The sequence below is a fragment of the Gigantopelta aegis genome, chromosome 6, assembly GCF_016097555.1.
Source record: "Gigantopelta aegis isolate Gae_Host chromosome 6, Gae_host_genome, whole genome shotgun sequence".
Lineage (NCBI taxonomy): Eukaryota > Metazoa > Mollusca > Gastropoda > Neomphalida > Peltospiridae > Gigantopelta > Gigantopelta aegis.
The window spans coordinates 75,621,415-75,641,264 of record NC_054704.1 but is presented as its reverse complement, the minus strand read 5'-3'; the positions used below and the strand labels follow the sequence as shown (position 1 = coordinate 75,641,264).

At 35.1% G+C, this 19,850-nt stretch overlaps 1 protein-coding gene across 3 annotated transcripts in view; it reads right to left on the bottom strand.

The window, feature by feature from the left end:
* The window catches only part of LOC121375666 (probable phospholipid-transporting ATPase IA), an 84,208-nt gene that overhangs the window by 1,378 nt on the left and 62,980 nt on the right, over positions 1 to 19,850 (bottom strand). For 2 of the 3 annotated variants that reach the window (XM_041503228.1, XM_041503229.1), the window contains exons 34-39: positions 19,370 to 19,477; positions 16,465 to 16,553; positions 15,708 to 15,809; positions 12,854 to 12,945; positions 12,049 to 12,069; positions 1,142 to 1,185 (exon numbers count right to left, since the gene is read on the bottom strand). In XM_041503228.1, coding sequence (XP_041359162.1) covers positions 1,142 to 1,185; positions 12,049 to 12,069; positions 12,854 to 12,945; positions 15,708 to 15,809; positions 16,465 to 16,553; positions 19,370 to 19,477 — 456 coding nt within the window. The remainder of the gene's footprint in view (positions 1 to 1,141; positions 1,186 to 12,048; positions 12,070 to 12,853; positions 12,946 to 15,707; positions 15,810 to 16,464; positions 16,554 to 19,369; positions 19,478 to 19,850) is intronic. The other variant, XM_041503230.1, reaches the window with a different exon arrangement.

The following is a 19,850-nucleotide window of genomic DNA, read 5'->3' as shown; positions in this document are numbered from 1 at the left end:
TTTAATTTTATAGGACTTATCATTGTATATTGGTCACAAATGTATGATAAAAGCTATTCGCGTTAGGCTACAACATTTTAAAGAATTGGTGACTGTTACAAATAATATAATTTCTTCCGAAATAACTTATTAATCAAAGGATTGTAATACGGTTTGTGGGCAACATATACTACATGTACTTACAGATGTTTTGTGCTGTGAAGTAACAATTAGTGTTACTGTTAGGAATTAGTTAGAATTTCATTATCAATCATCGGTTGAAGTCAGCTAGCACCAACCAATCAACGTTTGATTACCCAATTGATTCTAATTATATAAAAAGGATTTGAATTATAAGGATCAGGAACCTACTGTCATGTTCACCCGAATCTATAGACCCTACAAATGGCTCATGTTAGTTTTAATAACGATTTAATATCTTTCTTTTTTTAAATCTTTTTTCTTTTTTAATTTTTTTTTACGAAGAACCCCACCCAAAACACCCCACAACCCCCCCCCAAAAAAAAAAAACCCACCCCACCACCAAACCCAACATATTTACATCAATTCCATCATCTAAGCCAGATGAACAATTATTCTTTAACATTTTCCCCACACAAATTCAATAGATTATGGATGGAAGGAAGGAAATGTTTGATTTAACGATGCACTCAACACATTTTATTTACGGTTATATAGCGTCAGACATATGTTTAAGAACCACACAGATATTGAAGGAGGAAACCCACTGTCACCACTTCATGGGCTACTCTTTTCGATTGACAGCAAAGGATCTTTTATATGCACCATCCCATAGACAGAATAGCACATACCACAGCCTTTGATGTACCAGTTGTGGTGCACTGGCTAGAGCGAGAAATAGCCCAATGGGCCCACTGACGGGGATCGATCCCAAACCGACCGCGCATCAAGCGAGCGCCTTACAACTGGGCTACGTCCTGCCCAAACAGATTATGGATTTTTATAATTGATCATCATTTTTTTAATTATAACTGATTATTGGAATATCACTAGTAATACAAAGTCAATAGATTATGGATTTTTATAATTAATAAACACATTGGTTAAGCTAAACTGATCACTTTTTGGATTATAACTGACTATTGGAACAACACTAGTAAAAATGCAGGGTAAAACTTACCTGTCCGACCACTCCATGCTCTTCCTGAGAGAAGGCATATCCATCTAGAAAAAACACAAAAATTAAAGATGTAAATTGTCTGTCATTTACAAATTAAAACACTAGTACCCGGTAATATCATTACAAGTACAAACACAAGTAATGAACATTGAAATGAAAAATTGATACCAGGCCCCGTGCTTATAAATCTTAAAGTCTTTAACGTCATGGCAACGCCATTCAAATAGCATTACGTTAAAGTCTAGACTTTAAGTTTTATAAGCATGGGCCCAGTAGTCCACATGCACAAATATTTTCTAACAGAACAGTTTGTAATTTTCAATAAAAATTTTTTTTTCCATTTTCAGTTGTTAATATAAATATAAATAAGAAAGTAAAAAATATAAAATATATATAAAATATATAAAAAATAAATAAAAATAACCGTGGCTTATTTAAAGGTGTGGTTTATATACGGACATGGTTCAAAACTTTGCCTAAAAATAAGGGGTGCGGTTTATATACCAGTGCATTTAATAGGCCAGAAAATACAGTCAGTAACTAATTAACTAACTAACTAACTAAACTACTAACTAACTAATGTACCTAATGTAACTAATGTAACTAACTAAATAAATAAACAATAATAAAAAATAGCTGTCACTTTCCAATTAATGTTTATGACTTAAAAAAGCAATTTGAAAGTACATGTTAACTGTTATGTTAATTTTGTTTTGTGCTGATGCCAAGTTTGTAACATGAACATAACAAAATAATAATGTGAAACTGATGATGTCAGTGGGTATGTTATTTAGTAGATATAATGGTGATGATGATGTTGGTGTAGGGTGTGATAGACGTTTGATTAGTGTCAATATGCTGCAGTAGGTTTGATGAAGATGTTAGTGTAGGGTGTGTGATATAGGTTTGCTTATAGTGTCAATATGCTGTAGTTGGTTTGATGATGATGATGATGATGTTAGGGTGTGTGATATAGGTTTGATTCGTGTCAGTATGCTGCAGTAGGTTTGATGATGATAATGTTAGTGTAGGGTGTGATAGACGTTTGATTAGTGTCAATATGCTGCAGTAGGTTTGATGATGATGATGTTAGTGTAGGGTGTGTGATATAGGTTTGATTATAGTGTCAATATGCTGTAGTTGGTTTGATGATGATGATGTTAGTGTAGGGTGTGTGATATTGGTTTGATTATAGTGTCAATATGCTGCAGTAGGTTTGATGAAGATAATGTTAGTGTAGGGTGTGTGATATTGGTTTGATTATAGTGTCAATATGCTACAGTAGGTTTGATGATGATGGTGTTAGTGTAGGGTGTGTGATATAGGTTTGATTAGTGTCAGTATGCTGCAGTAGGTTTGATGATGATAATGTTAGTGTAGGGTGTGTGATATTGGTTTGATTATAGTGTCAATATGCTGCAGTAGGTTTGATGATGATGATGTTAGTGTAGGGTGTGTGATATAGGTTTGATTATAGTGTCAATATGCTGTAGTTGGTTTGATGATGATGATGATGTTAGTGTAGGGTGTGTGATATTGGTTTGATTATAGTGTCAATATGCTGCAGTAGGTTTGATGATGATGTTAGTGTAGGGTGTGTGATAGACGTTTGATTAGTGTCAATATGCTGCAGTAGGTTTGATGATGATGATGTTAGTGTAGGGTGTGTGATATAGGTTTGATTATAGTGTCAATATGCTGTAGTTGGTTTGATGATGATGATGTTAGGGTGTGTGATCTAGGTTTGATTAGTGTCAGTATGCTGCAGTAGGTTTGATGATGATAATGTTAGTGTAGGGTGTGTGATATTGGTTTAATTATAGTGTCAATATGCTGCAGTATGTTTGATGATGATGATGATGATGTTAGGGTGTGTGATATAGGTTTGATTAGTGTCAGTATGCTGCAGTAGGTTTGATGATGATGTTAGTGTAGGGTGTGTGATAGACGTTTGATTAGTGTCAATATGCTGCAGTAGGTTTGATGAAGATGTTAGTGTAGGGTGTGTGATATAGGTTTGCTTATAGTGTCAATATGCTGTAGTTGGTTTGATGATGATGATGATGATGTTAGGGTGTGTGATATAGGTTTGATTCGTGTCAGTATGCTGCAGTAGGTTTGATGATGATAATGTTAGTGTAGGGTGTGATAGACGTTTGATTAGTGTCAATATGCTGCAGTAGGTTTGATGATGATGATGTTAGTGTAGGGTGTGTGATATAGGTTTGATTATAGTGTCAATATGCTGTAGTTGGTTTGATGATGATGATGTTAGTGTAGGGTGTGTGATATTGGTTTGATTATAGTGTCAATATGCTGCAGTAGGTTTGATGAAGATAATGTTAGTGTAGGGTGTGTGATATTGGTTTGATTATAGTGTCAATATGCTACAGTAGGTTTGATGATGATGGTGTTAGTGTAGGGTGTGTGATATAGGTTTGATTAGTGTCAGTATGCTGCAGTAGGTTTGATGATGATAATGTTAGTGTAGGGTGTGTGATATTGGTTTGATTATAGTGTCAATATGCTGCAGTAGGTTTGATGATGATGATGTTAGTGTAGGGTGTGTGATATAGGTTTGATTATAGTGTCAATATGCTGTAGTTGGTTTGATGATGATGATGATGTTAGTGTAGGGTGTGTGATATTGGTTTGATTATAGTGTCAATATGCTGCAGTAGGTTTGATGATGATGTTAGTGTAGGGTGTGTGATAGACGTTTGATTAGTGTCAATATGCTGCAGTAGGTTTGATGATGATGATGTTAGTGTAGGGTGTGTGATATAGGTTTGATTATAGTGTCAATATGCTGTAGTTGGTTTGATGATGATGATGTTAGGGTGTGTGATCTAGGTTTGATTAGTGTCAGTATGCTGCAGTAGGTTTGATGATGATAATGTTAGTGTAGGGTGTGTGATATTGGTTTAATTATAGTGTCAATATGCTGCAGTATGTTTGATGATGATGATGATGATGTTAGGGTGTGTGATATAGGTTTGATTAGTGTCAGTATGCTGCAGTAGGTTTGATGATGATAATGTTAGTGTAGGGTGTGTGATATTGGTTTGATTATAGTGTCAATATGCTGCAGTAGGTTTGATGATGATGATGATGTTAGGGTGTGTGATATAGGTTTGATTAGTGTCAGTATGCTGCAGTAGGTTTGATGATGATAATGTTAGTGTAGGGTGTGTGATATTGGTTTGATTATAGTGTCAATATGCTGTAGTTGGTTTGATGATGATGATGATGATGTTAGGGTGTGTGATATAGGTTTGATTAGTGTCAGTACGCTGCAGTAGGTTTGATGATGATAACATTAGTGTAGGGTGTGTGATATAGGTTTGATTATAGTGTCAATATGCTGAAGCAGGTTTGATGATGATAATGTTAAGTGTAGGATATGTGATGTTGGTTTGATTACAGTGTCAATATGCTGTAGTAGGTTTGAAATAAGAACCCCCCAATTTATGTGTCCAATTTAAAAAACAATCGGCTCAGAAATACATAACTTGTACTAAATTCCATAGCATTAAAAAAGGCGTTCCTTGTGGGATAGACTACAGACGGACATTTGGATAGTTATCAGTGTTCACGCTCAAGAATAATTTTGATTTGCCCTTCGGGTAAGTGTTGACAACACTTCTACTTGAACTTGGTTTTTTTTACTTGCCCAACTTTTTCAAATTGTAAAGTAAATACATTTATCAATATCCAAACTACATATACTATGAGAAAACCTTTATTTTGGACATAATTTAAAAAAATAAAAAATACTAGTGCACCAGGTTAGTAAATATAACAACACATTAGCCTACAGATATTATCACTAGCCTGATATTCTTTGCCTCAAATATTTGGAACATTTTTTTTCCATATATAAAATAAACTGTTTGTCAGCATGGTTTTATTTTGCAACTAAAACAAAAAAGTAATGGGGAAAAAAACAAACTCACTGAGAACACCTCGGCGAAGTGTAGGTACGAATCAAATGGCCAAGTTGTTTCAAATGGATCAATATCGGAAGTCCTCGGGTAATCTCACACAATACAATAAGAACAGCCGACATCATGGTAATTGTGTTCATTTGTATTCCGGATTAACTTTAACAAAACAATTTATCTTAATTCTTATTCTCATACAAAGATTTTTTTTCTTTCCAATTGCAGTGTTAACTGTGAATCTATCTTTTGTCTTGGTAATTAACGATATTGAAAATTCCACTGGAAATACTTTATGAATACAAATAAATAATAAACATGGACAATTTTTGCAGCAGACATATGTGCATAAGAAAACATCACGTGGATGCTGTGAAATAGGCACTATGTTCACAGACAAATGGGGTTTTCCCAACTCTGCCTTGTTTTCGCCAAATTATAATAGCGACAAGTTTGCATTGCAAATGACACCACGGAATGTTCAAAATGTGTAATGAATTCACAGATCAACATCACAAAACACAAACATATGAGTCGTTAGGCAGGTTACAGTTTTCGGTTTTTCTTCTATAACCAAAATTGAACTGATTCCACAGTGAACAACGCATGACTACGATGAATATAAATCTAAACATTCAGTCATTCCACTGCGACTGTCAATAAATATTTTTGTCGCCAGGCAGGCAACCTGGGACATTGGTTTGACTTGCCTGTCGCTAGGTTTGATGATGATGATGATGTTAGTGTAGGGTGTGTGATATAGGTTTGATTATAGTGTCAATATGCTATAGTAGGTTTGATGATGATGTTAGTGTAGGGTGTGTGATATAGGTTTGATTATAGTGTCAATATGCTGCAGTAGGTTTGATGATGATGGTGTTAGTGTAGGGTGTGTGATATAGGTTTGATTATAGTGTCAATATGCTACAGTAGGTTTGATGATGATGATGTTAGTGTAGGGTGTGTGATATAGGTTTGATTATAGTGTCAATATGCTACAGTAGGTTTGATGATGATGATGTTAGTGTAGGGTGTGTGATATAGGTTTGATTATAGTGTCAATATGCTGCAGTAGGTTTGATGATGAAAGAAAGAAAGAAATGTTTTATTTAACGATGCACTCAACACATTTTATTTACGGTTATATGGCATCAGACATATGGTTACAGACCACACAGATTTTGAGAGGAAACCCGCTGTCGCAACTACAAGGGCTACTCTTTCCAATTAGCAGCAAAGGATCTTTTATTTGCACTTCCCACAGGCAGGATAGCACAAACAATGGCCTTTGTTGAACCAGTTATGGATCACTGGTCGGTATAAGTGGTTTACACCTACCCATTGACCCTTGCGGGGCACTCACTCTGGGTTTGGAGTCGGTATCTGGATTAAAATCCAATGCCTTGACTGGGATCCGAACCCAGTACCTACCAGCCTGTAGACTGATGGCCTAACCACGACGCCACTGAGGCCGGTAAATGTGTTTGATGATGATGATGTTAGTGTAGGGTGTGTGATATAGGTTTGATTATAGTGTCAATATGCTACAGTAGGTTTGATGATGATGATGTTAGTGTAGGGTGTGTGATATAGGTTTGATTATAGTGTCAATATGCTACAGTAGGTTTGATGATGATGATGTTAGTGTAGGGTGTGTGATATAGGTTTGCTTAGTGTCAGTATGCTGTAGTATGTTTGACGATGATGATGTTAGTGTAGGGTGTGTGATATAGGTTTGATTATAGTGTCAATATGCTGCAGTAGGTTTGATGATGATAATGTTAGTGTAGGGTGTGTGATATAGGTTTGATTATAGTGTCAATATGCTGCAGTAGGTTTGATGATGATGATGTTAGTGTAGGGTGTGTGATATAGGTTTGATTATAGTGTCAATATGCTGCAGTAGGTTTGATGATGATGATGTTAGTGTAGGGTGTGTGATATAGGTTTGATTATAGTGTCAATATGCTACAGTGGGTTTGATGATGATGATGTTAGTGTAGGGTGTGTGATAGACGTTTGATTATAGTGTCAATATGCTGCAGTAGGTTTGATGATGATGGTGTTAGTGTAGGGTGTGTGATATAGGTTTGATTATAGTGTCAATATGCTACAGTAGGTTTGATGATGATGATGATGATGTTAGGGTATGTGATATAGGTTTGATTAGTGTCAGTATGCTGTAGTATGTTTGACAATGATGATGTTAGTGTAGGGTGTGTGATATAGGTTTGATTATAGTGTCAATATGCTGCAGTAGGTTTGATGATGATGATGTTAGTGTAGGGTGTGTGATATAGGTTTGATTATAGTGTCAATATGCTACAGTGGGTTTGATGATGATGATGTTAGTGTAGGGTGTGTGATATAGGTTTGATTATAGTGTCAATATGCTGCAGTAGGTTTGATGATGATAATGTTAGTGTAGGGTGTGTGATATAGGTTTGATTATAGTGTCAATATGCTGTGGTAGGTTTGATGATGATAATGTTAGTGTAGAGTATGCGATATAGTAGGATTGAAGATAATGTCAATATGTTGTACATAGTAGGTTAGATGATGATGTTAGTGAAGGGTGTGTGATATTGTAAGTTTGATGATAGTGTCAATATCAGAGATGGGATAATCGTATAATCAGAAATTGTAACTGACAATCAATTACATGTTTTCATATAATCACAATAGTAATAGATTACAATGCTTGAGAATGCCATGTAATTGAAATCGTAACAATCAATTATATTGCTAATGTAATCTTAATCTGTTATTACTTTCAAGAAACAGTGCCTGCCAATCAGTATAGATAATATAACTGATCTCCCATTGCCTTCTACTCTACCATTCTTTCTCTCTTTCAATAATATTTATTTTTGTTCTTATTTATATTGCAAAAATATATTACTGTCGTGACATGTATGTATTATAGAGAAGGCCTAGTAAGTTTTATAACTTGCGCCTACTCCATTTCATTTTTTTTAAAAAGCAATAAAATATTTCCAATCAATCAATCAATCAATTAATCAATAATATGCCTTATCAAGTGAGATGAAAGTTAAGTAGTTTGTTTTGTTTAACGACACCACTAGAGGACATTGTTTTATTAATCATTGGCTATTGGATGTCAAACATTTGGTAATTTTGACATATAGTCTTAGAGAGGAACCCGCTATATTTTTCCATTAGTAGAAAGGGAACTTTTATATGCACCATCCAACGAGAAATAACCGAATGGGCCCACTGATGGGGATCGATCCTAGACAGACCACGGCTCAGGCGAGCGCTTTACCACTGGGCTACATCCTGCCCATCACAGTGGGATGAAGTCACACATTCACATAATGATGAATATCGTTTTCAATGGTACAACTGGCCATTATAAATGAAACATTAATTGCATCTTTATAATATAGCACAAAGCAAATTAGCAACACTGTTTAATGCAATGAGTAACTTGCGCAAATATATGTAGATGTCATCCATTCATAGATTAAAAAAAAATATTTCATTTATTTTAATTTTTATTTGTGGATGGTATTAAATGGTATAAATATTACAAACAAAAATAATACAAAATAATAGTGATCAGATAGTTTGCAATTATTAATTAGAGCTTAGTTCAACAAGCATTTTAAGAGCACTGCTAAAGCAATACATGTCCACTACTTGACCCAACACATTTTTGTATCTCTTAAATTCAAGGACCATGCCTCTGTGAAAAATGGGTAAATCACCATGAAAGTTAAACTTAATCAGTAACAGTACATGATAAAGCTATATACAAAATTTCGCAATACCTTCAGGCATTCTAAAACAAACATCCGGTAACTATATGTGAGACAGATGGACGGACGGACAGACAGACAGACAGACAGACAGACAGACAGACAGACAGACAGACAGACAGACAGACAGACAGACACACAGAAGGATGGAGATGAAACCTAGTCCCCTCTGGTTGGACCGGTAGAGGACTAATGTTTTATATACTTTATGCATTGATACAATAATTATACCTCTGGATATTGATGAAACTTTTTGTCACTAATCCAAATTTATGAATAATAAATAAAAACAATAATAACAATTTGTATACATGTTCATAAAGTTCTGAAATTATTATATAAATAATCCAAAATTATCCATTGTCTTTCAATGAATGAAAATGGTATGGTTATGAAATAAAGTGAACAATTTCATGTTGGTAACATTTTAAAACTTGTCATATTTGTGGAAATGTAATCATGATCAAAAATTAAAAAGTTAACTTAAAAAAATAAAATCTGCCAAAATATTTGGGTATGGCACCATACCCGTTTTACCCTCTGGCAGAAACTCTGATAGTGACTATGTGATGTCAGTGCCAGATGTGTGTTGAAGTACATCTGATGATGTTGATGTGATGTCAGTATGATAATGATCTTCATCATGTCAGTGCACAGTGTGTTAAGAGGAACATCTCATGATGATGATGATGATGATGATGTGTTGATGTATTTTTATGTACATCTGAGCATCCTTCTTCAGCCAGGAAGAAAATGAAACTGACAGAATAGCAGTCAAAGAATCCAACGAAAGACATGCAGAAACCAAGGCCAAATTAGTCTACCACAAAGCCCCACAATATCAAGAGCATACAAGGCTGGGTAACAGCTAGAAGGAACACAGTCGTCTGAAAACACTTCTTGTTGAAACTTAGTTTTGCTTAAGAATATTCAATCCTGTGCTTCCCTTGACAAGCCCACTATCCTAATTGAAGTACCTTTTTAAATTACATTAAAAAAAAAAAAAAAAAAAATTCATGATCCACAATAAACAACACTAAATTGGCCTGAAAATGTCCTGAGCATCTTTATTTCAATATTTTTCGGAACATGCCCATGAAACCCACAAATTTTGCTGTATTAGCCTTCCACGAAGGTAAACTGCCCTTTTTAGAATTGTATGCCACCCCCATACAAAATCCTGGATCTGCCCCTGGTTGGCATGCACCAGAATTTTACAAAACTTAGGAAAAGTCGGATTCATTACCTGTTGTTGTTTCTTTTTTATATTGTCATTTTGTGTTACCCAAACTAAGGAGCATGGAACACCATTTATATTTATCTCAAATGCACAATCTAAATGTTTCTGAAACGGACTATAATAGGAAGTGTTAATGTTTGTTGCACAGACTTATGTGCCGTCACGCAGGCCAGTAAATACAGAGAGGTGCCACTAAAAATGTGCTCATTACTCGAGTTTAAATTAAAAATTTTTTAAATAACTTTCAGTAGTAACACGTTTATTGTTCCATTGTACTGTGGTGATGAAACAAATATTTTTAAAGAAAGACTTTAACTTTATAATATAACACAAATGCTTAGGTGCGTAGACTTTAGGTGCCACCAGTGTATCCTACCGAATATTCAGGATTTATAAAGACCCAGAACATTTACAGACCTTTTCAGATATGATTTAAACATTTTGGCTAATGGAGTGCCGTAAGAATTTGTTGATGCATTACTATATACAAAGAAATCAACTTCATATAACTAAATGTTTAAACCCCTCCAAATACCACTATTTTATGCCACCCCTCCCCTCCTCCCGAGTTTTAGGCAGAAATAATAGTACAAAATGCTTCCACTGATCTGGAGGACTAGTGGCCTAAAAACACGACCAGTCTCCATGAAAAAATACAGTAAGGTCAACGACAGTCATTCTTTGCACCCTTGTTCTGGTGTCACACACAATAAATATAACATTAATTTTTTAATATTATGAACATCACATGGTATGATCAAATAACCTGCTACCCCTAAAATGGTAATGGATATTATCAGCCGTCATGCTTTATTACTGTAAATAATTCTGTAAAACCCTTAAGTAGACTTTCCCCATCTGAAAGCAAAGAACTGACCAATTACATAGTCCCAAAGAAAAGAAAATTATCACTTGGGTATCCTGAGTGGTCGTTTTTGCTCCAACGTAGCCTACTAGTATGTATTTTTTATTTGGATTTTTTAAGAAAGAAAAATACTATAACCCCATTTCATTCTGTTAATGAAAATTGAAATATATTTAGTCAACTAGTTTATTAGTATCGTCACTTATGTTGTTTTACAAAGCATGTTGATCAAAGAGAAGCACCTTGTCGTAAATTACCACATTTATTTACACTGTGCATACAGGAGTTGGTAGGAGCTGACGTCACTTCACCTCAAGCTAGAGTACCGGATGCTATGAAAACCAAACAAAATGGCTGCCACCAGTTAGAAAGAATAATCATGTTTTTTTTTATTAACTCTAAAATGACGTGTTTTCCATTTCTTAAAGTGTCAGTATGTGTTGGTGGTCTGGGTATGCATCTTTCCAACACATAAGGCTCATATTTGACTTGTCCTCCCCTTTAAGATATTAGCTTTATCCTGCTCAGATTGAATGGCAACTTCTTTAGCCATTCTAACCTTCACAGGATAAAGCCGATATCTGAAGACAGAAACCAGTTAGTCTCTATTTCTGAGTTGCACATGTGCACTTGTAAGAAAATAAATAAGTTCCAATAAAATGCCCAAAACAGAATATCATTGACAAATTCAGCATTTTATTGTTAATTACAAACCAGAGGAATAACTATACATGTTTGATAAGGTTTGTGAACTTCAGTGCTATGAAATAGTAGTACAGTGTACCACTATTTTTGCAATGACGAGTCGTTTTTGATTGCATTATTTTAAAAATAAAGAGTTCAGAGAAACATTTCATCACCATTTCCCTTGGATACAGCTCAAGTGTGTTTTGGATGCTATTTTCAAGTTGGAAGTTCACTGAAACAGTAATTACAGGCACACTCAAATGCAGCATTATTGTACATATGATGTAAATGTTACGCTATTAGTAAGTGGATGGTTGGCATTAGTAGCTGTGACGATGCCAAAGCAGACATGTTACTAGCAGGACAGTCGTTCTGCAAAAACTGACACTTACGTGAAGGTGACGGTGATGGCGCTGAATAAACCAAAAACAAAAGCATGCTTACGAGAAACATAAATGTAAAATATACAAAAATAAACACAAATACTGTTGTAATACTAACTAAAAGTAAATGAAACTCACACTGGACAAAACAATACTTAATATCGATATACTGGTTCACAGGAAACACATTGGTAACCGAAGTACAGTCAATCACAATGTACTCCCTCAGAAAACATAAATGAACTGGATTATATTCAGTGTAGATATAACTGCTTATAGATGATATATCTCTGTAACTGGTAATTGGGAGTCTACTCAATGTACACATTATGGCTCATAGATTTTAAATAATTATTTAATTTAATTTTCTTTCTTTTTTAACTGAAATTTACCCAATGTAGATACACTGGCTCATAGAATATATTTCAGCAACTGGAATCTACTCAATGTAAGCACATTTACTAATAGTAGATATTTCAGTAACTTGAATCTACTCAATGTAAACACACCAACTAATAGTAAATACACACACTGGTTCTTAGTAAATTTTTCAGTTGCTGGAATCTCCTCAATGTAGACAAACTGGCTAATAGTAGTGTTGAGAAAACAATTAATTTAATAAAAGTAATTTTTACAATCATTAATCTGCACATGCCGATCATCTATTGATTAATAATAAGAGAGAGAAAGAGCATATATGTGTATATTATGGGCAGTCATTCAGGACACTATCCCTGACATTACCAAATTGGTCTAAGCAATAAAGTTATTATCCCACTCATCCCCCACCCCCTAAATAAAATACAAAACTTACGTGGTTGAGGTGTTGCTGAAGGAATTCGACCTGTTGCTCGACCCAGAAACTGTGCACTAAGAAGTCGGGCCCGCTCACTGATAGGTCGGTAACTGAAAAAGACAGGCAACATTTTTCATGCAGTCGGGCACTATTCATATTATACTGTTTAAATGTACCATATATCTTCGCCTGTAAGACGATCCTGCCTATAAGTCGAGTCCCTAATTTCAAGCCCTGAAAACATATTTTTTTTACAAACCCATTTATAAGTCAACCCATAAAATATTACCCAAAAATATTCAAGTATTTCTTACTTTCAGCAAATGAGAATCATAAGTGGCTCATATATACTTCATTTGAACAAAAGAAATAGATGAGGAACACTGACTGGTACTTTTTGTGTGTAACTTTCCGACTCCTTTATAAGTTGACCCCCTAAGTTTTAGGAGCAGGATGTAGCTCAAGCGGTAGCGTGTCTGCCTGTGAAGCAGACGGTCATCGGATCGATCCTTCTCAGTAGAGCCATTTGCAGTTCGGGCTATTTTCTGTTCCAACCAGTGGTTCACAAATGGTTCATCAAAGGCCATAGTATGTGCTGTCCTGTCTGTGAGAAAGTGCATATGAAAGACCCCTTGCTGCTTCGGAAAGAGCAGCCTCTGTGGCGGTAGTGGGTTTGCTCTACAGAAATATGTTACAGTTTGATGTCCAATAGCTGATGATAACATAAAAATCAATGTGCTCTAGAGGCGTCGTTAAATAAAACAAACTTTACTTTACCCCCCGAAGTTATAAAATAATATTTTGATGAAAACAATTTGACTTATAGGCGAAGATATACGGTACATTATATGTGCACCAGCCATTGCAATTAAGGAAAGAAATGTTTTATTTAATGACACATTCATCACATTTTATTTATGGTTATATGGCGTCGGACATATGGTTAAGAACCACACAGATATTGAGATAGGAAACCTGCTGTCGCCACTTCATGGACTATTTTTGTTTTATTAACAGCAAGGGATCTTTCATATGCACATCCCACAGACAGGATAGCACATACCACAGCCTTTGTTACACCAGTTGGGAGCACTGGCTGGAACGAGAAATAGCCCAATGGTTCCATTGCAATTAAAACAAAAAACCCAAAACAAAACAAAAACAACCCAACAACGAGCTACCCACTCGAACAAGCAGAAATTAAACACAAAATGTAAAATCACTAAAATTTACCTTGTACTTGGTTTTGTTCAATGACACTACCAGAGCACATTGATTGGATCAGCTATTTGATGTCAAAATGTTTATAAAATAGAAATATATGTAAAAACTATTTAAATGTAATCAAATTAAAGGAATGTTAATAACTTAGCACATCGTTTAACCAGTGGCTATTAAATGTCATATCAGGTACTTGTCCATACAATGTGATAAGAAACCTAAATCCACCAAACAGGATACTGATTAGCTGCAAGGAGTCTTTTACAAGTACACTCATGTCACCATAGTCTGCGCGCACAAACGTCTGCGCACGCTAATTACGTCTTGAAACAAGTGTCGGGGTATGTTTGTAAACAAACAAACAACATTAATTTAATTCATAAAACAATTGTTAAAACAACACATATTGATTGTGAATATATGTATAAAACTGGGAGATAACAATCTGATGTTTTTGTATCACCTATCAACACGTCTGTCACCACTGTATTGATCAACCTTGTATATTAACTTACACAAGTTTACATAGAAGCTTCAATACATATCTTATTGTAATTTATGAATCCATAAATGAAATAAATCTTTTATTTTATCTGTTAATGTAAACATCCAAGCATACTTTGAATTTCCCTCCGAGTGACACAACCGGCAACATGGATGCCAGACGACCAATCTTACACTGCCTATTTTTCGCTATAGTCTGTTTCAAAAGTATCATTGATTGTCCTATATTTCTAATGAACACTATCTTTAATCATTTACACAGTTAATAACAGACAACCTTTATTGAATAATGATAATACATTTTGACATTGGCCTTTTTCATATTGTCATGTTGTGTTACCCAACACCATTTATATATATCTCAAATGCACAATCTAAATTTTTCTGAAACGGACTATAATAGGAAGTGCGTGTTGTCTAAAACTTACAAAAAGTCGGATCCATTATCTGTTGTTGTTTCAGTGAATATTAGCGACAGAAGTGGTTGTTTTAATGTCTGCTGCGCAGACTTATGTGCCATCATGCAGGCCAGTAAATACAGGGGGTTGCCACTAAAAATGCTCTCATTACTTGAGTTTAAATTCTTTTAAAATAACATTCAGTAGTGTCATGTTTATCGTTCCATTGTACAATGGCGGTGAAACATATATTTTAAAAGAAAAATTTTAACTTTAAAATATAACACAAATGTTTAGGTGCGCAGACTTAGGTGCCACCAGTGTACCATACTTTTCCACAAACTGAACAGTATAAACCACAACCTTTGATATACCAGTTGTGGGGCACTGTGCTGTCCTGTCTATGAGAAAAGTTAAAATTTGTGTCATTTAATAACACCACTAGAGCACATTGATTTATTAGTCATTGGCTACTGGATATCAAACATTTAGTAATTCTGACATATAATCTTAGACAGGAAACCCCTACATTTTCCTATTAGTATCAAGGGATCTTTTTAATGCACCATCCTACAGGCCTTTGATATACCAGCCATGGTGCACTGGCTGGAACGAGAAATAGCCCAATGGGCCTACTGATGGGGATCGATCCTAGACTGACCAAGCATTAGGCAGTTGCTTTATCACTGGGTTACATCCCGCTCCCACTATGGAAAAGTGAATACAAACAATATCTTGCTGCTACAAACCTTCTTCTCTTTGGAGATGTTCCATGTAGAACAGGGTCTTTGTTAGAAAGTTCTAACTCTTGTATGTACTGCCGTGGCGTCTTGAAGTAGGTTCGCCTAATCCTGTATCCCCCAAAAGAGAACAAAAAAGAAGTTATATCATTCTGTCACAAAGTTTTAGTTTTTATTCAACCAAAATAAACAATAAATAACAATTTGCACAAATTAACATGATTCATTCCCAACATTCCAATAAAACATCACTACCTATTCCATGGTCACAGTATGTGTTATAAAATGCATCTAATCACACAGTGCTGTTCATTTAAGGCAGATGATTACTGATAAACTGTTGAATCTGATATTTATAACAATGTGATGTAATACAGCTGTTGACTAATTAATAAGCATGATAATATTATGTAATCATATATTTCGAAAAGACCCACACCAATTGTTTGCTGAAAATTACTTTAAGAATCTGTATAACGACAATTTACAGAATCAAAGATGCCATGTGGTCAATTGTTATTACTGTCTAATTTTAACACCTGTCTACCATTTAATAATCTTTATTATTTCAAATATCTGTGTTTCCAAAAACTGTACATGCATCACAGATTTGAAAATAAATTGTTAAAATATTGCAGTGATGAAGAGGGGACAACTCACGACACATTAGATACAGCTATAACTTAATACAATGAAACCATGGCCACGTGACTAACATAGTAGATGTAATGAGGTCTGAATGTGTTAACTGTTATTCAATACGTACACTTTCCATGTGAAGTCTCTGAAGAGCGACGCCATTGGAATGATGATGAGACCGAGCCAGAACAGAGAACAGCCATACACGTGTATGTCCTGAAACCAGAACAGGTTAAATAAACATTGATATCACACCTATGTGTGTCCTGAAACCAGTACAGGTTAAATAAACATTGATATTATCCATATGGTTTAACATAACCGAGTTAATAATAATCATACGAAGCACATGTGTAATAACAAGTGTAATGACGTAATTTTTGGGAAGCGACGTCATAACATGATGTTGCTTCTCCAGTCCTAGATCAGACTGTACATTTGAAATATGATGTCATTTAGTCGTCTCCTTCTAGTTGTGGTTCAAACATTTTGAGTTGGGTCTTGTTATTCATAAAGAAAACAACAATAATAATATGTATAATAAAGAAATTATTACACTCGCATGTGAGTCGTACTGATTTTACAAAACTCGTGTCAATATTCATGTATTACCCTCGCTCGGGCAATACTAAATCCTGACACTCGTTTTGTAAAATCAGTATGACTCACAAGTTTGTATAATAATCTCTATATACTACACCTATGTGTGTCCTGAAACCAGTACAGGTTAAATAAACATTGATATCACACCTATGTGTGTCCTGAAACCAGTACAGGTTAAATAAACATTGATATCACACCTATGTATGTCCTGAAACCAGTACAGGTTAAATAAACATTGATATCACACCTATATGTGTCCTGAAACCAGTACAGGTTAAATAAACATTGATATTACACCTATGTGTCTCCTGAAACCAGAATACAAGTTAAATAAACAGTATTATTACCCTTATGGTTAACAATATCTTTTGTTCATATCAAAGTGTTACATCCCACTAGAATGTAAAGTGGGATGTAACATTTTGACATCATTCAATGTGTGCAATGTGGTCCACTTGTAATGTATATAGTTGGTGAAATTGTTGGCCCAAGAATATAACAAGTATGATTACGTGGTTTTGCGTTTTAAAAAAAGCAAAAAAAAGAAGCGATTTTCCATTTCATGTTTTTGTAAATTCCGTTTCATTTCCGTTTCAGACTACAATAAGTAATTAACGATTGAACTAACATAAGTTGTGACAAATTAAAGGGTCCAAAAATTGACTCAGTGACTGGTGTCGATATGTGTCGCTATTCCTCATTAAATCAAAGTAAGCCTACATATTAGTAGCGAAAATCACACCAGGAACAAAGGCTACAATTATAATAACTACATAAAGCATGATTGTCCAACAGTTAAGTGCACTGCTTTATTCAACAAGGCTTAGGGTTCACAAAACGTAAACATTTATTTTATCATCAGTCTAACGTCATCTGCAAATTAAAGTGTGCGCATGACACAGTGGAAATAAAGTTGCATTGCTAAACGTTTGCAAACATATTTTGACTGGTGGTTCCCGAAATGGTCATTCGGTTTAATGTCTAGCGTAAAAATCTGTCTTCCAAGACAAGCGTTAGTGACAAACCGCTGGCTAAATTTACTCCTGGAAAAAGAACTGTGCCATCTGCGCAGGCGCAACAGACTAAGCAGTAAACCAGCCCCAAGTTCAGCCAGCAAACATTTCGCTAACGTTCGAGAGGTATCTGATTGGTTCCCAATGTGACCATTTGGTTTACCGTGAACCGCATAATCCAGTCTAGCATTTGCCAGTAGTACTGCGCACGGGTCAATCGTCAGTTTTACAGCGTGTGGCAATAGTAAAATAGTATTAATTTTTTTAAATTCCCAGAAAATTGTAATTCCGTTTTCAAAGGTAAATTCCGTTTCACAATGGGAATTCCGTCCGGAAAATCACTGGGTCTACTGTGCACATGAATCAAAACAAAATATATTTTAAAAACAAAGGCAATGAGCGGTAATGGACACTGTATTCATTGGAAACTCAAAGTTTTCCTGAAGAAATTAACCCATAGAAGCCGAGCTATACATTCAGACAAGAACCAAGCAAATATGAATGAGTCTGAGCAACTGTGGCGAAAATAGACGTCGGAAATGAGGGTAGCAAACGTCGCATGCAACGCCTTGTTTTGCAACCACTGCAAATGGCACACAACAACCATACTGAAACGTCAACCAAATGAGATCAGTGTCATAAATTAAAATTAATTATGGGTAATAAATAGGATATTAAGCTCACTACCATTTCATATCATGTATATGTCCTTCATGAAATAATTTTCATTGTCACTTACTAAAGCTCGTGACATTTGAAAATTATTTCACTTGGGACATAAACATGATACAAAATGGAAGCTTATTTAATATTCTATAAATATCACACCTACATGAGTATCATTTTGTCTAACCATTTTAACAAACTGCATGACGTGCTAATGAGTGAACGAAAATGGGTTACATAAAGACTTCTGAGAGCACCTAGAGAATGAAACTGTTAATCTCGCAAATATTCAGAGGCCTGTACAATGTCTCACAATTGAGAGCGTTACTTATAAGGATCCGAGTTTTTTCATAGAAACATATGCAAGATCAAGGATCGAACCTGACTGATACTACATACAACAGAAATTTAAAGTTTGTTTTGTTCAAACAACACCACTAGAGCACATTGATTTACTATTCATAAGCAACTGGATGTAAAACATTTGGTTATTCTGACATATAGTCTTAGATGAAACCCTCTACATTTTCCCATCAGTAGCAAGATATCTTAATATAAGCACCATCCTAGACCGGATAACAAATAGCATGACCTTTGATATACCAGTCGTGTTGCACTGACTGGATGGAAAAATAGCCTAGAGGTCACTTCGACGGGGATCAATCCTAAACTGACTGTGCATAAGGCGAGCGCTGTACCACTGGGCTATGTTCCGCTCCACTATACAAAAGAAAGAAAGTGAACACTCACCATGCCCAACATCTCTGGAGCTAGATCTATGGTGGGGAAAACGTGACTGTAGATTATAAGGAAGAGAAACCAGCAGAGAATACTTCCCCAGATAGCTAGATGTGTGAGCTGAAACAAACAAACATTAAACTTTATCCAACGATTCTTTAAAACTTTAAAATATATTAATACCTAAACAAATCTCAAGATTATAAATCACAAGAAAAAAAAAATTCTTATCTCCCTCCCCCAAAGCATTATTTTTGCAAAAATCACAGAAAAATATTCTTTTCGATTTAAAAAAATAGAATCACATGCATGTGCATTATCTTGGAAAAGGGAGGTCTTGAGCAAAGTTATTTTTTGCGGTCAGGTCAAGCTCTGCCTGTAAATATATTTAAAAAAATAAAATTTGCTTTGAGTATTGGAGGGGGAGAGCTGTGTGACCCCAAAACCCACCTATCTACACATGTCACTAAGAATACAATGTCATATATTTATC